Source organism: Parasteatoda tepidariorum, chromosome 8 (assembly GCF_982258835.1).
Source record: "Parasteatoda tepidariorum strain Cologne lab strain chromosome 8, Ptep-v5.0, whole genome shotgun sequence".
NCBI lineage: Eukaryota > Metazoa > Arthropoda > Arachnida > Araneae > Theridiidae > Parasteatoda > Parasteatoda tepidariorum.
In genome coordinates this window covers 80,276,315-80,299,024 of record NC_141762.1, presented here as the reverse complement: position 1 = coordinate 80,299,024, position 22,710 = coordinate 80,276,315, and the positions used below count along the sequence as shown (strand labels likewise).

At 30.2% G+C, this 22,710-nt stretch overlaps 1 protein-coding gene across 1 annotated transcript in view; it reads right to left on the bottom strand.

The window, feature by feature from the left end:
- LOC139425621 (neurotrimin-like) overlaps window positions 1–21,971 on the bottom strand; it is a 64,741-nt gene extending 42,770 nt beyond the window's left edge. The window contains exon 1 of the mRNA XM_087169224.1: window positions 21,514–21,971. Within this exon, the coding sequence (XP_087025350.1) occupies window positions 21,514–21,592 (79 nt within the window). The 5' untranslated portion in view covers window positions 21,593–21,971. The remainder of the gene's footprint in view (window positions 1–21,513) is intronic.
- Window positions 21,972–22,710: the final 739 nt, after the last annotated feature.

The window sequence follows — 22,710 nt, the reverse complement described above, 5'->3', positions numbered from 1 at the left end:
GCTGTTTTGGATGGCGGTCACATCCTGAGCTGCAGGGCCCTCCGCGGGTCGTCGTCAACCGAGCGATATTGGGAAGCAAGAGTGCTCCTGAGGAAATGACTTTTTACTTTCTTGTTTTGCTCCTGTGTTTTTACCTTTTAAGCTGTCAATTCACCTCTGCTATTTGAAATAAATAAATCTATAAGGGAGTTCAATATAGGAAACGGACACTAAGCGGATATGTAGAGCATAAGGATTGACAATCGAACAACAAAGCATAGCCGAAGAAGGATGGTGAACCTCTATATTGGCCTGGTTAATCAAACGCATTTGAATTGGTCATTTTATTAATTAAAATTTGCTTAAATTTCAGCCAATTAGACATTTTCTATTATTTATTATTGAAAATTACTGCCCTTAAAATATTAACCCTGCTGCTTAACCAACGGCTAAAAATTTTTACATAGTGTTACTCAAAACTTTGAACAGTCAAGATCGTGATGTTTTATAACTATAAGCCTTTCGTTGTTATGTTTACGAAAAAACAGAACATTTTTTAATAAAAATATGAACATTAAAATAAAAAAGGCATGCAATTGCGTAGGAATATCATTTGGTAGGATGTTTAATGGTATGGGGTCGGAGCGGTTCTTAACAGAGATTAAGCAATAAAGATTGGAGCATGCATATCGCTCTGCTTTTTTTCTTTCTTTCCGTTATATCCCGAATGCGTACAAGAAAACTAGACAATTAACACAGTGAAAACTCTTAAGACACTCTTTTCTTCATCTTTGCCTGGAGTCACAGTTCTCAGATATCTTTTCAAATCTTCAGATCAATTTTGTGTTGTTTTTTTTACCACTGAGAAGAGCATGTCTAAGAAGAGCAAAAAAACAAACAAACCTGCAACTATAATTAGAATATCACTCTTGTTATAAACAACTAAATTATCCCGCACAGCATCAAATAGCCTATCTGAAATGCTGTTTTAATTGGTTAAGAGATAATCTCGCTGGGGGTTCATATATATAGGGAAATTTTTTGATCACCATAAATATTCTAATCTGATTAAACAAATTAAACAAATCCAACACCTCCTTTTTTGTCAAATTAAACTGAAAATAGCTTTCTTTTGTTGTAAACCGCTATTCCTTTCCACTCATCAGACAAAATTATATTCAATATTTATAGATTCTAATTACTTTAGGCCTACTCAATCTCGATAATAATTCTTCAGATTCATAAATAAATTCGAATTTTTAATGATTAAAAGTTAATTAACTAATAGAAAATACGATGTTTTTCTTACGTGACAACAAAATAAGTTTTTTTCCACGTCAGCCACACTAGCTATTTTTGTTGTTAAAACCTTCTTCCAACAAAGAAAAACTACAGTGTTGCAATTTGGAGGAATAATTCAAGCGTTATATTCCGTAACAAAATCGTATCTCATTACATGCATTATTCATAAATCCAACTTTTCCAGACTTGCCTTTTTGTAAACATATGCTTCGCTATGATATCCTTTTGCCCTACAAAATGTTTTAACTTTTGACAGTAATAAATACTTAGAACACTTTTCTGACACATTCCCCTGTGCAGGCCATGAATGAATGAAACAGCTTGGAAAAGTTGTTTTGTCGAAATTTGTAAAACTTTTTCCACTCCTGTGACCAAATATGAAAGTGCTGATGTTCTTCCATGGGGAAATTGTTTCTTAAAGTAATCTGGTTTTGAAATAGTTTCCACATGCTTATTTTTATTTTTTGAAAAGAATATTATGAAATTGAATTCTGAAGTAGTTTATTTCTTAATATGTATGTAGGATTAAGTAAAGAGTTTTTTTTCTTCTTTTTTTAATATTTTCCAAATCTACCCACACAAACAAAATTAATCAAGGATAAAACAAATAAGATTCTTAAAGAAGAGATAATTTATGAATTTATAAAGAAATTTTGAAATCAATGATAAAAAATTCTCAGTTATTCTCTTCATTTAATAAATTAATAAATTCATATTCATCATATTATAAATTCTCATCATTTTATAGGTAAAATGAAGAGAAAGAGATCAACCCAGTTTGGAAGCAAATATTTAAACAAACTTCGAGGGGATGACCCATCTCTTCAGGATGTTTTTTTTTCTTTCTCTCTCCTAATGCCCACCTATAGAATGACCTAGGTCATACAGGCATCTGAAGGGCAGGTTTGTTGACCATTCTTTCAGGGGCACCATATTAGGTGGTCCAACGTTGCTCCCACAGTAAGGACAGAGAGCACAGAGAAGGAAAGAACATTCATGCCCTGCCCGTGATTCGAACCCAGAACTTTTCTGATGCAAGAGCAGTTCCCTAACCCCTACACAGGCCGGTCGGCTTTCTTCAGGATGTAAGTAACACAAAATGAGAAATGGAATGAGAGGCTGCTACAATTAATAGAAAATCGTCCGAATAGTTAAATCAAGATAACTGTCAGAAGTTTAAGCTCCTGAATGTTGATGTCATTTTTTGCAGACTCCCTTACTTTTCCCTAACTATTTATGCAAGTAAAAAAATGTCACAGACATTTGAAAAACTCATTTATTAAAAATTTCGATTCGTGAAAACAATTCATTTGTATATTTATGAATTATTTTTCTTTATTTATCTGAAATACGTTCGGATACTATTTGATTTTCTATATATTTACGTTTCGTTTACGGATGTTTTGTCTAAACTTATACCATAATTACCAAACTGACTGCTGCAATCTGTCATTCTTTTAATGACAAAACTCTAAAATCCTAATCTTAAAAATATATTTTTTCAAATAAAGCAAATTTGTGTCTGATTTTGTAATTTAAAATATCCTCTTCACAAGTTGCTAAAAATATTTAAATTTAGTTCATGAGACCTCTGAGATTGCATCATAATGCGTGACAATAATGTTATTAAATAAAAAATTATTAGATGTTTAGTTTTTATTAATTTTTTTTAAAAATTCATTTTATTTATTTATTTACATATTTGTTTGCTTATTTCTTCACTGTATATTGAAGCGCACTACTGATCAAATATTCCTTTTAATTAATTCTATTGTTGCAATTTCGAGTCTAAAACCATAGAATTAAAATTAAATTATTTTACATTTGTACTTCAATTGAAATCAACTCAAATTGAAATCGTATAAGCAAGTAAAAAGTTTCTAGTTTTTTTTCATTATGTTTCACCCAATTTCCTTACTTAGTAAAAGATCTTAAGATCAAAGTAAGAGATCTTAAAATCTAAGAAAGAGATCTTAGTACATGTAAGAATATTCCTTCATATACATACTTTCTTACTATAGAACTTAGAAGCGAGATCTATATTAATTCAGAGCTGTATGTGTTAACTTTAATTACAAAAATGAATAAATAAAATAAATATTTGAAATAAAATAAATTAAATAAGTAAATAAAAATGAATATAGAAATTAATAAAAATAAATGAATAAATAAACAACTAAACATATTAGTTAGATTAAAAAATTTAAACTTCTGGCGCTCCTATAAAAGGGTGATGTATCGGAAATAATTTGAAGAATTTTTTACTAAGAAGTATTTTTTTTTTCTTTTATGGAATCAAATTTCTTGTCCCGATAACAAATTAACTGTAAACTAAAGATGTTTGAAATAATTCTCTTGTAAAAAGATCTCTTGTAGAAAGAGTTTTGCCTTGTAAGTTATACATTTTAAACTCTAAATATTTGCCTACTTTTATCCAAATGCTATTTCTTTGACTTATTATTTTTTTCTTCTTACAGTTTCACTCCGTAAAATCATCTTTCAAGGAAATAGTTCCATATATTTCAAACTCAAACACTCTATCGAAGTCAATTTTTTTAGCATGCAAGGTTCTGGGAAATATTTTTTTCCTGTAATCGAATTTCAAATATGCAGAGAGTAAGTCACTCGGGAATCAATTTTTGCCGTCCCTTTACGCACATGTTTCTCCGGAAAATACTTCTTTTGAGAATTTCCGAAAAGAATACTTGACTTTAAAGAACACTACTTATCCGTCACGTTCTTATGCAAGACAGAAATAAAAAACTTATAAATATTTTATAAATATTGCTCCAAATATTGACAAATGAAGCCATATTTGTATACTTTCAACTGTCAAACGAAGAGCAATTTTAGAAGACAATTAAGATGGCATAGTATATATATATATATATATATATATATATATATATATATATATATATATATATATATATATATATATATATATATATATATATATATATATATATATATATATATATGAATGAACTATAAAATTGCTATACCAGGAGAATGCCATGCCACATTTGTAAAATTCTCATGACAGATTAAACGTGGTATGTTATGTAAACAAATTGATTTTCAGCACATTAACCAAAAGAGCGAGAGGTGTTACTTATAAGCAACGGAGTTCCTGTGCAACAAAGGCACGCACCTCCTATCGAAATAAAATAAGGGAGTAAGCAATACAAGGTGAATGTTGATTGAAATATCTATTTCTAATAAATATCTAGTTTCAAATTGATCATCAAAATGTGACCACTAACCAGTTTTAAGTACATAATATTATCTTAGATGTATTTTAAGAATTCATATTCTTAAGACTTTTATAGAAAATTCTGTTTCCTCATATTATTATTTTTTTAAATAAAGGCATCAAGCAATAAAATATAAATTTCAAATAATATCGCTAACTGTTCCATTGCTCTAAAGGGAGAATCGAGTTAAAATGCAAAGAAGGGCTTGAAATGAATCCCATTTTGTCCAAGTTCTCTTTATCAGGCTTGTTATTGGATAAAAAGAACATTTGCTTCAGATCATAATAGTTATATTGAATAACCCGGGTATTTTAGAATCTTCCTGACCAGAAAATCAATTGAGTAAAATAGATAGAAAAGAAGAATGGAGATCCTTTCAAAATATTGCTACTTATTTCTTGCTTTCTGGATAATGATCCATGGTTTCTGTTTGCAACACAAAATAAACACTCAGTATCTTAACACTGACTGACTTTGTATCACTTTCCTATGTTTCTTATATAAAATACTACAAGCAATTCTCAAAAATATTCAAAGAGCCTCTAAATTACGACAGAATAAACATTATTTTAATTTTTAAGGAAATTACCTTTTAAAAACATACCTGGAACTAATAAAAAATACCTGAAAAAAACCTTTAATAATTTACCCGAAAATTTATTATTTGTAGCAAATATGATCATCTGATTTTTCTAATTAGAAATGGCAAAAACCTTATTAAGGGGCACAATAATCCTTATTTTCATAGACGTAGTCACACTAAATTTTTTAAATGCTTAAAAAATATAATACTAATTTTTTTTCTTCTTTTTTTCAAAGCAAAACAAACTCAAATTAAAAGCTGTAAAAATAAATTAAGATAATTGCTAATAATTGCATAAATATAATTTTTTTTTTATGCTTAGTATTTTTTTTTCTTTTTTGATATAAGGTGCATGAGCTTATAACAATAATAAATTTGCTATTTTCATAACAAAATATTAAAATAAACTTCGAATAAGTAGTCTGAATTTTTTTTTTTTTGAAAACGGGATCTTCTTATTATTTGATTTCCCCTGCGAAATTTATTGCTTTTATTTAGTCTTAGAAGATATTGCTGCTTTTCCACGCGCATTGCCATAATATGTCATTATTTAGGATAATTAAATGTAAAGTCTATGATTATATGATGTCATTTGGTGTGAGTGAGCGTAAGATTGCTCATTTAGATATACTGCAATATACAGAGATTTTTCATTATCGTACTATATTTTATAGGTCAGAACACTAGAAAGATTGAAGCTAAAATAAATATATCTGTATATATTCCGGTCTAGTTCAATAACATTTTGATTTGCATCCTCTATATCTTTGAAATAAATATACCTCCTGAAATCGAATGTTTTCAATACGGGTCTAAAATGAAAAGAAAAAACGAAATAACATGAGTGTATTTTGAAACGAAAAACAAACATTCAATAAAAATACCTTAGAACAGTCTAACGGCTGATCTGTTTATTCACTTTCTATAAACATACCTTGAAATAAAAATAAGTACCCGTATTGCTTGAAAGATCCCGAGTACTCTGTTAAGATGAATATTTTACATTAGATAGTAAACCAATGCGCTTTGAACAAATGACATTTGCATGTTGTATAGATATTCAGAATAAGTATCGTATTTTTTTTTACAGTGAATGACCATTACTTTTTCTATTTTTACATGCGAAGTACGATTTGAAAATACTTATCTTTCGACAAATAACAACAGAAAAATACGTAAAGATTAATTTTAAGCTCGTAAGAAACATGGGAAGATATTTCTGGCAATTTATTCCGATGACTATTGTTTTTATTAGAACTATTTGTCGAAACATGCATTTGATGCCTAATATAGAAACTGGTGCCTTACTATGAACAACCAGGAATGGAATGGAGATTCCTGTCTGTAGAGTGAAACTGAGAAAGTATGGTAACCTTGGAAGTTCAATAACGTACCATTAACACTCGAATGGAATCAGTCATTCTAGGATAACTAATTCTACGAGCGTGGCTAAAATTTAATCTATAACAAGATTACTTAGGATTTTCTTTTTAAGTGTGGCAGAATTAGCCTGAATGAAAAGAAATTAAATGAGTTTGTAAGATTGCGAAATGAGCTAATGTTATTTATATAATATTATTGACTAAATATAGTTTTTTTTTAAATGTTTCTTAAACTAAGAAATATTTATTATAAATAAAAATTTTCGATTATTATATACATATTTTTTGAAACATGTGTTAGTTGATTTTCAAGGTAACATTAAATTTGCGTCATAAACTATTTTTGCATCTTCTAAAATAGGGGGACAAGCACTTCCAACAGCAAATGAAAGTAAGGAGACGAATCATAAATAAATTTTTTTATTATTGACCATATTTACTAGACGTCTTTTCATTGGACTATTAAACTATTATAAAAAAACTCTCGTTTTAAAAATATGCATATGGCGCAGGATAATGTTATGACAAGTGAAAACAAATTAAAAGCAAACATACACTGCAACCAGGTCGGTCACACGAGGTCAAACTAGTACAAAAGAAGGGTTTTTTTTCGAACGAGGTTCAATTATTTATTTTTAAAGGAAAATGCCAAAGGCAAATTCTAGAAATTTTTATGGTTGAAATAAAGCTGACCTTCAAGGCAGTTACTGCAAATATGAAAAAACCTAAAAAATTATGTGTTTTATCGCTAATAATTTTTTTTTCAGAATAATTTTTTTAATAAAAATTAAAAGAAGAAATGCTTTTATTAAAAATGCCTTTGTACTTTTAAAAAGAGAAAGCAGATAGTAGAATTTTAAGCTTTTTCAATGTCTAATTGTAATTAGGTCCTTTTGAATATATACAAAATCAAAAATCATAAGATCTTGACTTCAAGCTAAAATACGTTGAATTAAAACCAAAGAGGGTAATTATGCAGTCACAGACTAGGCTATGAAGAGTGAACTTCAGATTTAATTTATTATTCATTAATTTTTTATGCTACTACTTGAAATAGAAATAAAAAAACGCAGTCATTTGCGGCTATTCATATTTAAATTGCACTTCAGCGTTCGGACACCCTATCATTAGCTTATAAAGTGAAAATGTCTTTCTTTCGAATTTATTCCTAAAAGAAAGGAATGAACATATTGAAATTGGACAAAAGAAGAAACAAAAATGATTGGCTTCGAATAATTAAGTTTAGAAGAAATAAAAAGGTATTATGTTTTAAAGAAAAAAAAAGGAAATTAGTAATCAACTAGATAAATTTTTTTCTAGGGTAATTGTAATTAACAAACTTTTTATGATCATTCTCAATGTTGTAATTGTCTCGAATTAAAAAGAAAAAAAAAACATTATGTTAGATGATATTTATCGCGTTAAATCACATTTTTTTAAACTGCCGTACTGATATAACTTTTTAAATGCACTTAGAATACACAGGAGTAAAAAAGTTTAAATTTGTGCAGTTTAAAAAAAACACTTAAAAAACTAATATTATGGAGAGAAACAATCAAAAACATTTTCCCTCTTTTTATAATTTATTTTATGTTTATCAGCTCAAAAGACAAAATTTTTCATGCATGTAAATGCACAATGGAGAAAAATAGTTTAAATGCACATGAACTTTAAGTTATACAAATAACATTCAATCACGCATTATTTTTTATTTAACAGTTTAAAATATGTAACTAAAATCTTTGTGAATTAGTGGAAAATTTCGGCAAAAACGTTATGTCCTTGAAAACTAACAAGACATTTTGAAAACTTAAGTTAGATTTCAAATGAAGGGTGCTAACTTTACATATCGCTTAGAAATGGAATAATAATAGAGGAATCTTTCTTTATTGTAATTTCTTCGGCTAACTTAAAATACTTCGACTTTTTTTAATAAAAATTAGAGAAAAAAAACTTTTACACAGAAACGTAGTCAATTCATGATAATTAGTTGCCATCCCTCTACGATCTTGCACTATATAAAAGAACTTATTTACTTATATATTGAACTTTAATTACTTATGTATGCACAGTTCCCAAATTTTTTTTTTTTTCAAATTTTAATGCCGAGATATTATAATTAATTTTATACTGCGCTAAAAATTTTTATTTAATTTTAAATATTTCTACAGCAAAAAAAATAAGTAATAAAAATTATTTAATTCTACAGTCCACAGATGGCGCTATGCGCATCCTAATTAATTATTCATTGAGCTTGAGAAAATAAATAGTGTATGTGTATTGATTCCTGTGTGTGGAGTGTTTCAATGTTTTCGATGTATAATTCAATATTCTAAGTTCATCTCCGATTCCAGTAAATTGTGACAAATTCTAACTGATTTGTGAGATGTCTAAACGTTCCACCTTTAATTTTATAGTTCCAAGTCCATACAACAACCGAGTCAGGTAAAAATTTATGAAAAATTCTTTTTCCCGCTATTTGCTAAATCATTTGGTCAAGTCTCGCCGGAACCCAGCTGAAATATTCTAATTCAAAATTCCTGGCTTGTTGTTGTTTCGGCAAATATTTTTTCTAAAATATTGTCATAATTCAATAAAAAAGTAACATTCGAATTTATTCATACATGCTAAGCTTAAAACGAAAGAAATGTTCGTAGTGTAATATTTCAAATTCCAGTGTATTCAAAAGGGTTTAATCTGCTTAAATGTGCTTATTTACTTATTTGATTGATTAATTACTTATGTGCTAAATTACTGATGTATTCTGCCATTGTCATTCCTGTAATATAATTTACAAAAAACTTTCGTTTTCCCCTTCCTTTTTATTATTGTTTTCTTTATTACTGTTTCGTTTTATACCGCTGTAATTCTTTTTGCAATTTCGCATTCTCCCCCGTTCACGTTCACAGGCGTCAGTGGAATCATTTTGTTTGGGCTAGACAGTTAGACTTTAATAAACAACTCTGTTCTGTGGTTTTGATTTAATAAATTATTTTTCTTATTCTAATATATTCTAATGGATATGGAAGCCTTGTTAAAGAAAAAAAAGAGTATTAAATCATCGATTACTAAATTGCAAAAGAAAACAGAAGAGGAAATTGGGAATTTAAATAATGCGGGTTTATTGGTTCGGAAAAATAGATTTTTGGAATTTAGAACTGAGGCAAAAGAGATTTTAGATTCTATTATAAGTATTTGCGAGGAAAAGGATGAGGAAACTTATTCTACGGAAAAGGACGACATTTTAGATGCGTTAGAGTCAGTACTTGTCGATATCGACACCCGGCTTTTGCCTCCCGTAGTGAATTCTAGTAGTTCAGGCCAGGCTTCTGTCTCATCTCAGTTTGCTGAAGTGAAACTTCCTACGTTATCTTTACCTATATTTTCTGGTGCAAATGAGGAGTGGCTTGCCTTTTCCGATCTTTTTGAAGCTGCAGTTTCGAACAATCAAAATTTGACGGGAGCGCAAAAATTGCAATATTTAAAGGGGAGTTTAAAATCAGATGCCTTAAAAATCGTAAACTCTTTATCCATTACTAATGATAATTTCGAAATCGCTTGGAAATTGCTAAAAGATAGATACTTTAACAAAAGAGAAATTATGTCCTCCTTAATGAAAAAGTTTATCAATATAACGCCCTTGAGTGGAGAATCATCCACACAAATTTTAAATTTGATAGATTCCACTAAGGAATTCGTAAGAATGTTAGAGTCCCTGGAATACAAGGTTGATCCAACTACAGATACCCTTTTAATGCACATGATATTGTTCAAGCTTGATGCAAATTCAAGAACTTGGTTTGAGAGAACCTTTCAAGCTGACGTCATTCCAAAGTTGGACGAACTGTTGCAATTCCTTGTAACACAAGCTAGATCTATCCCGAGTTCAACTACTAAGAGATACATTCAAAGAAAGGTGACTTTGGTCGCATCCAACGCCCAGTCACAATGTCCTCTGTGTAATGGAGATCATACATTGTCGAAATGTGATACGTTCTTAAAATTATCCGTTCAAGGTCGTTTAGATTTCGTTAAATCGAATAATGTTTGTTTTAACTGTTTAACTCGATTTCACAGTGTGAAAACTTGCAACAGCAAGTTTAGATGTAAAAGGTGCAAAAAACCCCACCACTCTTTACTTCATATCGAAAATGTTAGCGATAGGGGAAGACAGGGTGCTGTAAATCAGTCAAATTCTAGTGAACTTTCTATCAACGCTCCTGTGTTTTCGCCTGCCCTTATTCCAAGTACTAGTCAATTAAGTGATAATTCTAGAGTTGTAGATGTTACATCGTGTATTTCGGGTGTGGGGCCAGACATTCAAACTCTCCTCTGCACTGCTCTGATTCAGGTGAGAGATAATTGGGGTAACTATCAGACCTGTAGATGTCTTCTGGACAGCGGTAGCCAGGCTTCGCTTATTACAAATGAGTGTATTGAGAAATTGGGCTTTCAAAAGGAAAAGGCCAATGTTCGCATTTCGTGCTTAGGCGCATCCAATACGCGTACAAATGGGGTTGCTGAGATTCAATTCACCTCACATTTTTCATCTCAAAATTCCTTTCATGCATCCGTCTATGTGATTAACAAAATTGTAGGCATGATTCCACATCACGACTTAGATTCCTCAATGCGCGAATTATTTGGGGATATTTCTCTGGCTGATCCAGCATTTTACAAGAGTGCTCCGATTGATGTACTTCTTGGTGTTGACCTTACTTTGCCATTGTTAAAGGGTCAAACATTATCATTAGGTAAGGATAAGCCATTTGCCATTCGTTCAGAACTGGGTTGGATAATTGGTGGTAAGGCAAATTCTGGTGGTCAAAATTCTCTACATGTCAATCATATTCAGTTAGAATCGGATCTTCTAATCAATAAATTCTGGGAATTAGATTCTGTACCATGCGTCAAACCCTTAACTTCTTTAGAAGAGGCTTGTGAAGATCATTTCGTAAAGACACATTCTAGGGATGAGAATGGCAGATACACAGTAAGGTTGCCTTTTCACACTTCTCCCACGCGGTTAGGTAATTCAAAACAAAATGCAATTCGTAGGCTAATCAGCGTGGAACGCCATCTCATTTCTAATCCTGAGAAATACAACCTCTATCGAAAATTTATGAAGGAATACCTTGATTTAAATCACATGGAACTGGTTCCGGACTCTGACATTAATAAAATCGAAAGTTTATACCTTCCTCACCATGGAGTTGTCAGAGACACTAGCTGCACAACAAAGCTTCGTGTAGTTTTTGATGCTTCCAGTAAAACTTCATCCGGACTCTCTCTCAACGATCTGCTCCTGGTTGGCCCAAGAGTGCAACCAGAACTTTTCCCTATTCTCATTCAGTTTCGACATTTCAGTGTAGCCATTTGCGCTGATGTTGAAAAGATGTTCCGCCAGATTAAAGTTCATGAGGAAGACGTAGACTGGCAAAGAATTCTTTGGAGGGATTCTCCAACCGAACAAATAAAGGAGTATCGTCTTATTACCGTTACGTACGGTATGTCCTCAGCACCATTCCTCTCCACGAGAACCTTACGACAGCTTGCCATAGACGAACAAGAAAATTATCCAAACGCTTCAAGAGCCACCCTTTGTCATTTTTACGTTGATGATTTGCTGAGCGGGAGTGCAACAAAGGAGGGAGCCATTCAACTGGTGTCCGAATTGCAGGAAATGATGAAGAGAGGAGGATTTTCTCTACGAAAATGGGTGTCAAATGATCCTGACGTACTAGCAACCATTTCGGAAGAGTTAAAGACCGTTGATTCCAAACACATGATAAACGACGACCAACCGGTCAAGATTCTGGGAATAGCTTGGCTTCCAGATGTTGACACTTTCACCTTTACCATCACCGTCAATGAGAGCGACGTATGGACTAAACGCAAGGTACTTTCCGAAGTCGCAAAAATCTTTGACCCCTTGGGCTGGTTGGCACCTACAGTTATCACTTCCAAAACCTTCCTCCAAGAGCTTTGGAGTCATCATCTAGGCTGGGATGAGGAGCAACCAGACTCTCTGGCAAGTCAATGGAGAGTATTCCAGAAACAGCTTCCTCTACTTACAAATATCAAGATTCCACGCTATATCCTCATTCCACAGGCTACCGACGTACAAGTACACGGATTCTGTGATTCTTCAGAAAAGGCCCACTGTGCTGCTATATACATTCGTTCCAAAGATACAAACCAAGCCGTGACATCCAAACTGCTAACTTCCAAGACACGTGTCTCTCCAGTAAAACCACAGTCTCTACCTCGACTGGAACTCTGTTCTGCCTTACTTCTGGCCAATTTGTTACAAGCTACCTTGCCAACACTTGTGCCAATCTCTGAGACATTTGCATGGTCTGATTCCAAGATCACACTGGCATGGTTGAAGTCCGAACCAAGAAGATGGCAACCGTTCGTAGCTAATCGAATAGCACGAATTCAAGAGCTGACTCCTAACGTGCACTGGAACTTTGTGAGCGGTTTCGAGAATCCAGCTGATTGTGGAACGAGAGGGATACCACCAACTAAACTAGAAAAGTGCGACTTGTGGTTCAACGGACCTGATTGGTTAAATAGTTCTACCTTTCCTAATGGAAGGTTTGAAGATGATCCACAATTAAAAGAAAACATGACTGCCGAAGCCAAAATAACCAAGCTGGTAATGTTGAATGTAGTTGATGCTACTTTCAAGGCAGTGTTTTTTCAAAAATTCTCGTCTTGGAACAAACTGAAAAGAGTAGTTGCCTATTGTTTTAGATTCATGAAGAACTGTTCTGTCGCTGCAGATAAAAGAAACAAATCCTTCTTAACAACGGTAGAATTGAATGAAGCCGAGAAGAGAATTGTCAACTTCATCCAACAAGATCATTTTCCGACGGAAGTCTCCTATCTTTCAACAGGCAAGCAACTTCCTTCGAATAACAAGCTTATTCCCTTGACTCCGTTCTTCGATGATTCCGGAATAATTCGTGTCGGTGGTAGACTGAAAAATTCATTGCTTCCAGAATCAAAGAAGCATCCCATCCTGCTTCCTAAAACCGACCATATTGTGAACTTACTTATCACGGATTATCACTTGAAACTTCTTCATGCCGGACCGCAACTTCTCCTATCAACTCTCAGAGAGAAATTTTGGATTCTTTCAGCCAGAGATGCAGTTAGAAGAGTGGTGAGAACATGTATCCCATGCTTCAGAAATCGTCCAAGGCTCGCCGAGCAAATCATGGGAGATCTTCCAGAGTCCAGAGTTTGTCCCTCTTCTATTTTCCAACGAACTGGTCTTGACTTCGCCGGCCCATTCTTAATACGGAGCTCCAAGGGAAGAGGCAGCCGCAATACTAAGTGCTACATATGCGTCTTCGTCTGCCTTGCAACGAAGGCAGTTCACCTTGAAGTCGTCAGCGACTTAACCTCAAAGGCATTTATTGCTTGTTTAAAAAGATTTGTGACACGCAGAGGTAGACCTTCAGATATCTTCTGCGATCAAGGAACCAATTTCTACGGAGCTAGCAGAGAGCTCAAAAAGGAGTTCCGGCAGTTGATGAAGGAAGATGCCCTTCAACAATTCCTGGTAACAGACAACATCGCCTTTCACTTCAATCCTCCATCTGCTCCCCACTTCGGAGGCATTTGGGAGGCTACAGTGAAATCGTTCAAATTTCATTTGAAAAGAGTTGTTGGAGATGCTAGTCTCACCTTCGAAGAACTGGCCACGCTGTCATGCCAAATCGAGGCATGCCTTAACTCAAGACCACTATGTGCATTATCTAGCAGTCCAGATGATCCGTCTGTTCTGACACCAGGACATTTCCTGATAGGAAAGGCATTGACAGCTATTCCACAACCTACGGTTCCAGACGACATCCGTCACTGCGACCGTTGGCGATTACTTACAAGAATGACCCAACATTTTTGGAATAGATGGTCTTCTGAGTATTTGACATTGTTACAATCAAGATCGAAGTGGCGTATCTCTAAAAAGAACCTTGACATCGGAGATCTTGTCTTAATCAAAAACGACAACTTACCCCCACTACAATGGAAGTTAGGGAAAGTCACGGAAACGTTCCCTGGTAAAGACGATAAGGTTCGTGTGGTTAAAGTAAAAACTCATACTGGGGAACTTGTGAGACCTATAACAAAACTGTGTCCTCTTCCTATAAACACTTGAACATTTGAAATTATGTATGTAAATCCAGTTGCCTAATTTTATTAATTTAGAAGTGTGCTTTATTGTCAATTGAAGTTACTTATGTTTAACTAAATTCATTAATTTTGAAACCCCTCCGTGTTTCAAGGGGGGCGGTATGTTTAATTCTACAGTCCACAGATGGCGCTATGCGCATCCTAATTAATTATTCATTGAGCTTGAGAAAATAAATAGTGTATGTGTATTGATTCCTGTGTGTGGGGTGTTTCAATGTTTTCGATGTATAATTCAATATTCTAAGTTCATCTCCGATTCCAGTAAATTGTGACAAATTCTAACTGATTTGTGAGATGTCTAAACGTTCCACCTTTAATTTTATAGTTCCAAGTCCATACAACAACCGAGTCAGGTAAAAATTTATGAAACATTCTTTTTCCCGCTATTTGCTAAATCAAAAATAAAGAAAAAAGTAAGACGAAAAAATTAGTTTACTTTTTTATAAAAATATTGATATTTCCATTAATATTTACGCTAGGCTTACGAAATTTTCTGCAATTATTGTATATATAATCGAAATAATTGTTACAAGTTTCAACTTTTTTGCTATATATTTTGGCATAGGGAGTTCAAAAACACTTTTTTCGTTCTTTATTTATTATCGGTCCCCCAAACCTCTAAAAGATTTAAACTTCAATAATTAGTATGAGATATTACATGATGTAAACACTTCTGAAGTTATAAAAGGAATCTTGAAGTATTTCCTGAGACATATTTTTAAAAAAATGGATTAGTACGGAAATTTTCCTTTATTTTGTCCAGTCCCTGTATCTGTATGTTAGTCTAACCTGAATTTGAATGCGTGGTTTTTAACCTTGGAGCCCGATTTTCATTTCTTTTGAGTTTATTTTGTAAGTAAAAATCTTAATGTTTTAATTTTTTTGAACGTTCTATTTTATTTAATGGATGAACTATTTTAATCAACTGAACTATTTTAAGTACAATCTAAAGAGTTCTTCGCGATCTTTTGGAATATCAACTTGAATTTTTGCACAGAGAAAAAATTTTCATAAAAGTATTCTGGAAAAATTATATTAATAACATTTCTGGTTTAAAAGAATAGAATTCTGATTAATAAACCTCAAATATACGGTATTTATAAACCCTTCATTTGGTAATTTTTTCGTTCATAATATATCGATTTACCGGAAATTCTGATTCTAAAAATTATATTTCGACGTACCAAACATTTAGCAAAAATTGGAAAACTTGAAACTAAATTTAACTGACTAAATCATTTTTATGCCATGCTTTAAAATATAATTATACAATTACCAAATTCAACAATATTTACCAAATTTTATTTAATGTCCAAAAATCATATATTATACTTTAATCAAAATCATTACCAAAACGCTCCGGCATAGATCTTGTTCTCCCATAGACCCAAAAACACCGTAACATTTATCACATTCTGGTAATGAGGATTTTTTAGCAAGCAAAATGATCCTCTTCCTATTTTTTATGTCCATGGAGAAAATATTTAAAAATTTTTATTTATTTCAGATTTGTCATATTTTTTTAAAATTATGACTCTCTTCCGTTAACATTGATTGTGAAATGTAAGATAAGAATATTGAGGATGTAAAATGCTCTTCAAATTTTTGAGTTATTTTTTTAAAAAAACAGTTCATTCTTTTGGCTATTCAAAGTATTTCGATTTAAATATCAATGAAATTAATACATTTATGGCTCCCATGGTTAGAACTAACAAAAAAGCCATTCAAGGACAAAATGGGGAAAAAAGATATGCTTAAAAAACTTCTAACTTTCCCTTAAAGCCATTTGTAAAGAATAAAATATATAAATAATTTGAAAAGAATAAAAATTAGTCAGATATGTAATTAAAATAATTTTCCTTTGTAATGAAAAGGAATTAATTTCAATTGTATTAGGAAAATATAATTAACTTTTTTAACCATGCTTTCATGTTATTATTTTTTTTTGTCTATTAATATTGACTATTAATTAAAGACATGTTATATTCGTCAGCTTTTTAATAATATTTCATTAATAAATTTATTCTTAATCCTGTTTTCCTTTTCTGAGTAAAAATAATCGTTAATCAATTTTTGCAGTTAGAAACAATAAAAAGACTGCGTTTCTTTAAATTAACATTCACAATAGTTCGAGTCCATTAAAAGCCAGACAAAACAATATTTTTTCTGAGTAGAACGTTAATTGTGATAAGCATTTTTCATTTTAATTAACTTAATTTTTTGAAAATCACCAAATAATGGAGCTTCCATTTTATTTTGATTCAAAGATTGAAAGAGAGCAACGATTAATGAATGGCTTTGTATTATTATTATTTTTTTGGTTCTCCATTGGGTACGAAATTATGAAATTTAAAATAATTGTAATTTTTCACTGTTATTATTATAAAAATTTGTCAAGCTTTAATGATGTGTCTCCGGTATTTTTAAGACATTAACAAATTATGTGGAAAGAACAAGAATTTTTCTAAATTTAATTTAAAATGCACTTTTTATCAACTCTTCTATTAAGATTACTACACTAAATATAAATTGAGTTATAAAGATATATAACGTATTTTTTTCCTTTTACCGAAGGCAAGTGCTGCCTCTATTTTAACCAATTGAAGGTAGAATTATTTGAAATTTTTCTGATCTGACCCACAAAATTTTGATAATTTTTAGTATGTTAAACCCATTTTTAGTATGTTAAACTTTAAAGTATGAGTTTCATTTCTCCTTAGTCTGTAAGATACACATAAACATAATGAGTTTTGCTGTTAATATAAAAAAATGAATGCCTAATAGCAGCATTGAGCATTAAATTTATCATCTATTCTAAACACCAATTTCTAGAAGTTTTACAATTAATTAATCTGGAAGGTAATTTTTTCCATTATATTTTTTGTATGTATTTTTCTATACTCAGTAATTCCATGCGGTGCATTTTCTGTTAAAAAAAAACATAATCTTGAGTAAAGTTGTACATTTAAAAGAGAGATTGCAGCAGAGAGTAAAGGAAATTATAAATCTGGAAACTATTTATAATCTTACTATTTCAAAGTTATTCAATAAGGATTAAAGAACTACATTTTTTAGCAAATTTTTTTCAATAAAAATATTTTTAAAACTGAATGTTAACATTGACTAATGAAGTGCAAATCTGCTACAAATCTACTACTTAGTTGATTTTAACCATGGTTCAGCTCCAGTTAAGACAATCAAACAATACATTGTTAGAAATGATAAAATAGGGTATTAAGATAATTTATTAAATACCAATATAACTATAATTGTTATTTTACCATATTTATACAGAACTGTCAAATAGACATGAATGAGATGATATTCAAACTGTTAACAGTGTGAAAATCCGTTCATTAATTGCGTTTGCCTAATAATGTTTAACAACCAGAATTTTACCGTCTTAACAGGCTCACATAATGATGCCACTTAGTTCCTTGCAGTTGAGTACATAAATTGCCGAGAGGGCTGATCTTTCAAACTCATGGACCACAGAACAAGGGTTCGAGTCTCAGTACTGTTGCCATAAATTTTCTCCAATCCGTTCAACTCTACATTCCATCACACACACACACACACACACTATGTTCACTATGTTTCCGACATTCCGTCTGCTCTCTCCAATTTATGAATTTGAACTATTAGAATACGATAGAATACGATAGGGGTAACAATCAAATACACTAATTAAACCACATTAAACGATTCATTTGATAAAACACAACTCAACCATAACCAAGCTCTAAGGTCCTGATCAATTTCTTTTTTTGTGGTTTTAAAACAATGCTAGTTGTAAATGGTTAAATTACAGTATAGTTTTGTAATAAATTGTTTTTTAGCCTAGTTGCAACCGGATCCAAAACCGTAAGGGTAAACAAAGTTCTTCACCGTAAACTTGAAGGTTAATTGGACGGACAGATATTAAATGTGGTAAAATATGGGTTAAGAACTGTTATAAACGTGATTCAATTAAACACTATTAAGGTCACAAATCGAACAATTAACAATATAACATTGATAACACTATAAAAGTGTAGAAATATTTGTTAAAAATTTACTATTCATCTTTTTACAATATGCATAAACTGTTACAAAATGCATTAAGACCTGTGTTTGCTTGCGCAAGAAAATACAGATCTGAGCAGAAAAACCTTTGAAAAATAATCACATGTGAAACAACAAATGAGTTTATATATATATATATATATATATATATATATATATATATATATATATATATATATATATATATATATATATATATATATATATATATATATATATATATATATATATATATATATATATATATATATATATATATATATATATATATATACTAAAAAAGTATTACCAAGAAAAAAATTTCAAAAATACAAACAATTCATTATTTATGCATATGTTTTCTTATTTGAACTTCTACAAAATAATACATTTCGGCTAAAATCAAAGTCTTGTTGTTCCAAGTCCTTTATTATGAAATACAAACTGTCAGGGTGTTGTATTGAGATAAATAGCACTCAGCAGCAAAAACATAATTTTAAGCTCTGGAAAGTAATCAAAAAGTTCTACTGTGACTAAAACTAATGTTTTGATGTTCAAAGCTTAATATATTAAAATACAAACAATCGAGGTTTTATATTGGAAAAAGCTCTCAACCGAGAAAACTTCTGAAAGATACTAACACATAAAATAACCATCGATTGAATTATATATATATATATATATATATATATATATATATATATATATATATATATATATATATATATGTATATATATAATTTGAGTAAAATCAGTTAGATGCAGTCCCAAGCCTGAAATCTTGAAATACTAACAGTCTGGCTGTTAAACGAAAAAAAATATTATAATTCTAAATATTTATATGTAAGCATTATATTGTGAACAAATATTTGGAATGAATTTAAGATGAAAATCAAAAATAGTTTCCTTAAAATTCCATTAAAAGTAAAATGGATATACTACCAGTTATGTCTAGTTGAAATTTCAAATTTGAAAATTGACTAAACCAGGAAAAATTATTAAACTTTACTAAAAAAGTAATTTAATTTGAAACTTAGAAGTGTAATTTGTTCAAAGTTTTCTTTTTTCAATTAAATTCTAAAATATATAAAAAAATATATTTAGTAGCGTAGAACGTAGAAAAAAACTGCAGTTTTAGTTTTTATATTAATTTAAATCAATCGCTTAAAAATAATATTTTACAGGGATATTAAAACACAGATCAAATTAATATAATTTTAAACAAAATGCGAACTCATTGATCTATTTCTGCAGCAAGCAGAAACATTTAGGTTCTTTATAAGAATAGAATGGTCTAGAGTGCAATAAGATAAAATTAACATGTTCTATGGGAAAATAACATGTTGTATTAACATGTTCTATGGGAATCTGGTTCTAAGGGAACACCAAAAAACTTAATATTTTTTACAAAGTTCTATGATCCTGCTTTTGGTAGACTAAACAATAAAATTTTGTTTTATAATTTTTGGCGTAATTAGGTAAATGTCTTAATATATGATAACTTTGTCATAAATACATGAAAACCACTTATTTGGTAAAATTTACTTAATCCACGTATATTCTTCTCTCGTACTAACATTATAATTACATTAGAATCATTCATACTAACATTCTTGTTTCTCGTACAAAATAAAACTTATAAATATTATATAACCGATACAAAGTCATAGTTATTATGAAAAACTTTAATATGATGGTTAAAATATTAAAAAAAATTATTAACAACTTTCAAAACGCATTATATAAATAATGCTTTTAAAAGAATTTTAACTCAAATTATTTTGAAGTATAACTATTTTCAAAATGGTTTATAATTTTTTTTATAAATTATTAGAAACTGCAACAATTTAATGAACATGTCTAGGAAAGATAAAAAATTATCAATGCTAAAAGAGAAAAGAAAGTATTAATATTTAGGAAAAGTATTAGCAATAAAAATTAGATGAAAAGATAATTTGCTTTTAATCTTAAAAAATTTTCATTTGACTTTAATAATCACTTTATTTGGATTTAATAATTAAAAAAAATTAAGTACGACATTTTTAAAATAACTAATAACTATTGTATATCAAAGGTAAACAATAGTTTTTTTTTTCATTATTTAATAAAAATATTCATTTTCCTCAGACATTTGTTTAGATTTTTATTTTAACTTTTATTAAATAGTAAATATTTACTGAATTATAAATATTTAATGTTCATTCATATAATTTAATATGTAAATCATTATTCAAAAATAGTTTCATTATAAAAATATTTTCATGATTTATTATAACTATAATTCGTTTTTGCATGAATTATCTTATTTGTTTTTCTTCTAAATTTCACCATTCTATTACAGTTTTCCAGGGGATTGCTGTTGTACACACTTGGCTTAAGACTTTTTGAATATTTCTTAACAAAGGATATGAAATTTTCAAATAGGGCCATATTGTATGACTAATTTATCTTGTAAAAAAACATGTTAATCGCTTTTTTAAAGGATAAATCATGCTATTTTTATACTATACATTTCTTTAAAATTTTAATTCCGCTTTATGACAAGATTTTATTATTATATGAGAACATTCAAGTTTACTTTATTTAGAAAATAAGTGGTATACATTTTTATTTTTCTTCGCTTTTTTTTATCTATTAGTGCTATTTATCAAATATTTTGTCACAACAATTATTTTTCTGTGAAACAATAGTGACTAAGGCAAAGAATGTATAAATGACATATTTTCTTGAAAAATGTTTAAGAAAATTATAAACTTACCAGTAGGTAAAATTCCATGTATTAAAGCTACACCAAAATAAAGAAGAATATAGTGACGTGAGGTTAGACGCATCCTCATAGTGAGAAATCAAATCTGTGTGATTTCTTTCATTTTCTTTGTAGTTCAGTATTGTACAGATCAAGATAAAATATTAGTTTTCAGACTAAAAATATAAATTTCAACTTCACCACTAAACGGAACATTTTAATACTAAACATTTGCACGTTATTTTCAGTCAAATTCGTTTCTTAACGTATAAAAAAACCTCTGATATTGTGATAATAAGTTTATTATTATTAAGACAGTCTGCTGTTCAAGTCACGATGCAACTGAAATTTAGTAAAAGAAAGAGAAATTCTTCTTGCACCCTTAACTTGTAACTTCTCTTCTCACTTGAGAAGTGAGGAAGAGTGATGTTGAAGAATACATTCCTATGGTTCGATGGCATCCGATGAGCGAATGGGGATGCAGCAAGCGCACGTGCTTTTATGTCCACCTCCCAAATGGTGAGAGACTGCGCAAAGTATGTTGTACAATTTCCAAAATTGAATCCCTCTGGAAGAGGAATTCAGTTTCAAAAATATTGTTTTGTTTTAAGAGATTATAATTTGTAGTCACTCATCGATCCATGTCAAAGAAAGTATAAAAATTTAGAGCGAATAAGACGTCTATTGCTTCTGATTGTGAAAACTTTGTTTTAAAAAAAAAATTTATGTTGTGCGAAGGAATTTTATTTAAGGAAATTTATACTGTTGAAAATATTACTTAGTACAAGCAAGATATTTAGAGAAAGTTGAATTATTCTTGAAAATTATAACAGTTATATTGTAGCTCGAAAAAGTTCATTTAAACATTTCTAAAATCGAACTATGGTATTTTATTGTATTTATAAACATGACTAAATGAAAACATATTGATATATATAAACGGAGGGAAAAAATCTTGTAAAATTACTGTAGGGCAATGAAATTTCTAGTAAAAAAATATAAATAAACATAGTTCTGGTTAAAAAAAATACTCGATATTTAAAAATACCATGCGATCATTTTTTTGTTTGAATGGTACCTGTTAGTCGGAAATTCTTGATTTCAAAAGTGTAGTTCTTATCACGAAACATTTAGTAAAAATACAAAACCGGGAAGAAAATTTAATGAAACAAATAGTTTTTATGCCACGTATTAAGGTTCTTAAAATTA